This window comes from Calidris pugnax, unplaced genomic scaffold (assembly GCF_001431845.1).
Source record: "Calidris pugnax isolate Ruff unplaced genomic scaffold, ASM143184v1 scaffold167, whole genome shotgun sequence".
Lineage (NCBI taxonomy): Eukaryota > Metazoa > Chordata > Aves > Charadriiformes > Scolopacidae > Calidris > Calidris pugnax.
Genome location: NW_015091045.1, coordinates 2,304,008 through 2,308,757, shown reverse-complemented (window position 1 = coordinate 2,308,757; position 4,750 = coordinate 2,304,008). Strand labels below are relative to the sequence as shown.

At 53.9% G+C, this 4,750-nt stretch overlaps 1 protein-coding gene across 1 annotated transcript; it reads right to left on the bottom strand.

Moving 5' to 3' along the window:
* Window positions 1-888: 888 nt before the first annotated feature.
* Window positions 889-4,429, bottom strand: LOC106896489 (somatotropin). Its single transcript, XM_014956546.1, has 4 exons — window positions 4,340-4,429; window positions 3,171-3,287; window positions 2,621-2,782; window positions 889-1,214 (listed from the first exon to the last, which is right to left on the bottom strand). The coding sequence occupies exons 1-4, from the start codon at window positions 4,421-4,423 to the stop codon at window positions 1,014-1,016; spliced, it is 564 nt and encodes a 187-aa protein (XP_014812032.1). The 5' UTR covers window positions 4,424-4,429; the 3' UTR covers window positions 889-1,013.
* Window positions 4,430-4,750: the final 321 nt, after the last annotated feature.

Below are 4,750 nucleotides of genomic sequence, written 5' to 3'. Positions count from 1 at the left end.
CCTCAGTCCTGGGGGGATCCCGGGCCCTGCTCCCCAGACCCCACTCCCCACCCCAAGGGGGAATGAGGCCCTGCTTCCCAGACCCAGGGAGGGGGATCCAGGATCCTGTTCCCTACATCCAGGGTTGGGGGATCCAGGCCACAGCTCCCCAGTCCTGGGGGGATCCCGGGCCCTGCTCCCTAGACCTGGGGGGGTCCAGGTCTCCCTCCCCAGCCCGAGGGGGGACGAGGCCCTGCTCCCCAGACGCAGGGAGGGGGATCCAGGATCCTGCTCCCCACATCCAGGGCGGGGGGATGCAGGCCACAGCTCCCCAGCCACAGGGGGAACCCCGGGCCTCGCTCCTCAGCCCCAGGGGGATCTAGGTCCCCCCTCCCAGCTCCAGTGAGGATCCAGGGCCTTGCTTCTCAGCCCCAGGGAGGATCCCAGGCCCTGCTCCCCAGACCTGGGGGGATCCAGGTCCCCCTCCCCAGTCCGAGGGGGGACGAGGCCCTGCTCCCCAGATGTGGGGAGGGGGGTCCAGGATCCTGCTCCCCAAATCCAGGGCAGGCGGACCCAGGCCACAGCTCCCCAGGTTCAGGGGGGATCCAGGGCCCCACTCACCAGCCCCGGGCAGGATCCAGGGCCCAGCTCCCCTGCCCCGGGAGGGGAATCCAGGGCCTGCTCCCCAGACCCAAGGGATTCAGGCCCCGATCCCCAGCCCCGAGGGGTGGATCCCGGGCCCTGCTCCCCGGCCCCGGGGGGTGCCAAGCCCCGTTCCCCAGCCCCGGGGGGGTTCCAGGCCCCGCTCCCCAGGCCCGGTCCGAGGCCTCACCTCCAAATTTCCCCCCTCCAGCCCCACACCCAGGCTGCGGCTCATCCCTCCCGGCCCCCCATGGCGGCCTGTCCCCGCAGCCCCCCCCCAAAAACCAGAGACATGTCAGTGGGTTGCAGGTTTATTCTCTGATTTTCTTTACAAGGAGCAGGGCAGCCGTGGCCGGCGAGGGGCTGGGGAGGCTGGGGAGCCGTCCCCGGTGTCAAACGGTGCAGTTTCCCTCGCCGTAGCGCCGGCACTTCATCACCTTCAGGTAGGTCTCCACCTTGTGCAGGTCCTTCTTGAAGCAGGAGAGCAAGCCGTAGTTCTTCAGCAGGGCGTCCTCGTTGCGCAGGTGGATGTCGAATTTGTCGTAGGTGGGTTTGAGGATCTGGGGACCCCGCGGGCTCCGGTCCTCCAGCTCCTGGGAGAGGATGGAGAGGTCCTGGGGATGAGTGTCCTCCCAAGGGGACCCATCGCCAGCGCTTCCATCTGGCTTTAGAGGATGTTGGGGTGGTTTTTCCCCCCACCTTAATAATATTTCAAATGTATTTTGGGGTATGTGTTTGCAGGAAAGGTATCTATGCAGGGGTGATGCTGCACAAAATGCTGCCAGTGAGAAGGGAGCTGGGCACAAGGCTGCAGGGAGGGAGAACTGTGTCCTTTGGGGCTTAAAATAAGGGGAAAGTTGCAGGGTCTCTCCATAGCTACTCCAGCCAAGGAGATGAGGAATTGGGTAATTAATTCTCTTTTCTCCCACTTTCCCAGTAAACAGAGCTCTAACCCAGTCCCAAGGCGTGTGCATCTGGAGCTGAGAGATCTGCAGTCTGTCGTTCTTCCTGCCTTGCTCTGCTCACCAGCTGGCACAGTAAACAAGGCGGTTTTGGTTAAGTAGACAATGGTCTAAGTGAGTGAAATGTGATTGTTTGTCTAGTTTGTGTGCCACTTCCCGATGCCCAAACACATATCATACAGGGAACAAAATCTGGAAATACTGGTACATATTCCTACTTACTCCAGCTGAAGTGCCAGGACAGGAGATCTCTGTTTACTCTCAGGGCCCGACTTTCAGAGTTACTTAGATTCTAGAAGATCTAAATAATTTTTCAGACTGATTTCTCACAGATACAGGACTTGGAGCTCTAGCTATCTGGTGATGTTGGCAGATAAACTTCGTTATAGAGTAAGCGTAACTGAAAAGGCGTCCTGGCAGATAATAAACAATTTCATTTAAAATAAGAAAGCAAAAATTAAGAGCGACCCTTGCAGAAGATCTGTCTCCAGCTCTCAGCTGTCTGCGTGCTGCATTAACCTAAGAGAGGAACATCAGAGTGTAGGCTTCTGTCTGTACACAGGCTTGTACGTGTTGTTTTTATAAAATGTTGGAAGCCCTTAGGGCCCGGTTACAAACTTTCTAAAATTTACTCCACTTTAAAGTATTTTGCATGGAGATAGAGCAAACATCCTTACGTTGCTGTTTGTACAGCAGGTTTAACTGATTGGGCAGTCTTTGGTGCTGGGTTTGGAACTGGGTTTGGTTCCGGACTGTTGTGATTTCTCTGGTCTGTGCTGCTATGGTGGTTATGGCAATGCCAGTAACAGTTATTACGTGGGTTTTTTATACTCCCCAGTGATGAAGCATGTGCCATGTGGTGTCATGATCTCATTATCTTAAGGTAAGCAAAGTCCAAGGGGTGCCACTGGTTTTCAGAGTGGAAGGTGGGCAGATTTCCCATGGTCTTTGGATCCCATGGAAGACCCTGGGAGCTGAGAGCCCTGTGTCTGTGACATTTCTGTTAGTCTGTAATCATGCAACATGCTCCAACTTACCCTCATCAGAGCTTGGATCCCTTCTTCCAGGTCCTTTAGTTTTTCATACACTCTGTCTGAGGTGCCGAAAACCAGATTGTTTGTGAACACCTTGCTTAGGTATTGCACCGGGGTCAGCCAGGACTGGATCAGAACCAGTGAAAACCGAAGAAGCTCCATATCCTGAAATAAAAAAAAATAATAGAAAGGGTCAAAGCTGTGCAGGTGAGATGTTTGGTAGAGTTACCTGTGGGTCTTGCTCCCTCTGAAACAGCCCAGGGGTGACCCAGAGGTGTGAAGCTCCTGCAGCTTCAGCAGATACAGAGAAGTTTGCAAGCTGAGGAGCACCCCCAGCCATACGTCCTGTGGAGTCAATAGTTTTTCTCCTCTTGGGGTGGGAATATGATTTATAGTCTAACCCAGAAGAGGCTTTTTTTCTTTCTTCACGCAGGGTTTAAATAGCCAAAAAAAAGAGAGGAGGAATGATACCTCGGGAAACCCTCTGTTCCTGAAATGAGGCACGACTGGGCTCTTCAAACAGGTCTGTGCTCACCCAGGGGAGAAAACTTACCGATTTCTGCTGGGCATCATCCTTCCCTGTGGGAGCAGGGATGGTTTCTGAGTAACAAAAAGCTGCCTGAGAATTTTTGTTGGCGTGTCTCTGGTCCTCTGGAATATAGGTGCGTTCCTGTGGAGACATCCCAAAAAGACTTAGGTCTGTTGCCCTTGTGCTGGGAGAAGACCACAGACGCTTTCCCCAAGCTGTCCTGAACTGTTTCTCTTTGCAGGAGATAACTCTGAGACATGAGGTGTCTCTGCACAGTGCTGGCAGGTAGGAACACGAGTTTGTGTGTTGGCACAGTAGCTTCTGGACCTAAAGGTCTTCCTCTCACTAAGCCAAAGTGCTGGGGTGAACACAGAAGACACTTGGACAGGGAGTAGGTGACCCCTGAGGACAGCTCTTGCCAAAGTGACAACTCATGCCAGCTCCTGGGTAGTTTTAAGCACTGAGAATCAGCCAGGGCCATAGGTGATGGTCACAGGAAGGTCTTGGAAAATATCTGTGCCACCTCCCACTGCTTTCAGAGACAGCAGACCCTGTGCAGTGGGTTTGGACACGGGCAGGAATAGCCCTGAGGAGGGGACTGTGCAGGATCAGAGGGGGACACAGAGCTGAGAGGAGGAGATGGGCCCAGGCTGATGGGACATAGAATCATAGAATAGAATCATAGAATCATTGAGGTTGGAAGAGACCCTTGGGATCATCGAGTCCAACCATCTCCCCTACTCTACAAAGTCCTCCCCTACACCATGTCCCTCAGCACTGCATCTAAACGGCCCTTAAACACAGCCAGGGATGGGGACTCCACCCCCTCCCTGGGCAGCCTGTTCCAATGCCCGACCACTCTTTCAGTGAAAAATTCCTTCCTAATGTTCAATCTAAACCTCCCCTGTTGGAGCTTGAAGCCGTTCCCTCTCGTTCTATTGTTAATTACCTGTGAGAAGAGACCTCTCTACAGTGTCCTTTCACGTAGTTGTAGAGCTGTAGTTCTTTATAGGAGAAGACATAACCTGTCTTCTCCTATAAAGACCCTTTTGCCTCATCAAGAACTGACAAAGACAACACTAACAGTTGAAAAGTCTCTGTTTCTAGGAAGTTATACTGGGTAGGAAGCTGTGGCACGGTCCTGAAGTCATCAAGCTAATGCTGAGGAGGTGCTCAGAGGGTGCAACACTTACGAACTCTTTGTATGTCTCAGCAGCCAGGAGGTGAAGGTGCTGAGCCCTCAGCACGGCGTTGGCAAACAGGTTGGAAAGGGGCATGGCCGGGAAGGTGGCAGCTTCCTGTGGCCACTGCAGCCCCAGAGTGATCACAGCAACGAGGAGAGGAGAAAACCATGACCCTGCAGCAAAGGGGAGAGGAAAGGTGTTAGCAGTCCCTTAGTGACCCTGCTGAGGATGGAGGTGGCATCGGAGAATGAATTCCCAGCCTCTCCTGTCCGTGCTGGCTGAGGGATCACCTTCCTGAATGTCTTGTTTGACTCCGTGGGTGAGTTTAACCCTCCCCAAAATCAAAAGAAGCCTTGTCCCCTGTCACTAGATGTGCCCTTGAGGCTTGTGCTGCTCCCAGTGTTGTCATCAGTGTCTTCC

Bases quoted from the DNA above. Each gene is read 5' to 3' on its own strand.
- LOC106896489 (XM_014956546.1), bottom strand. From the start codon at position 4,423: ATGCCCCTTTCCAACCTGTTTGCCAACGCCGTGCTGAGGGCTCAGCAC. The intron at 3,288-4,339 runs GTAAGTGTTGCA...ATGTCTCCACAG, and splicing joins CTGAGACATACAAAGAGTTC to GAACGCACCTATATTCCAGA. The intron at 2,783-3,170 runs GTAAGTTTTCTC...TTTTTATTTCAG, and splicing joins ATGATGCCCAGCAGAAATCG to GATATGGAGCTTCTTCGGTT.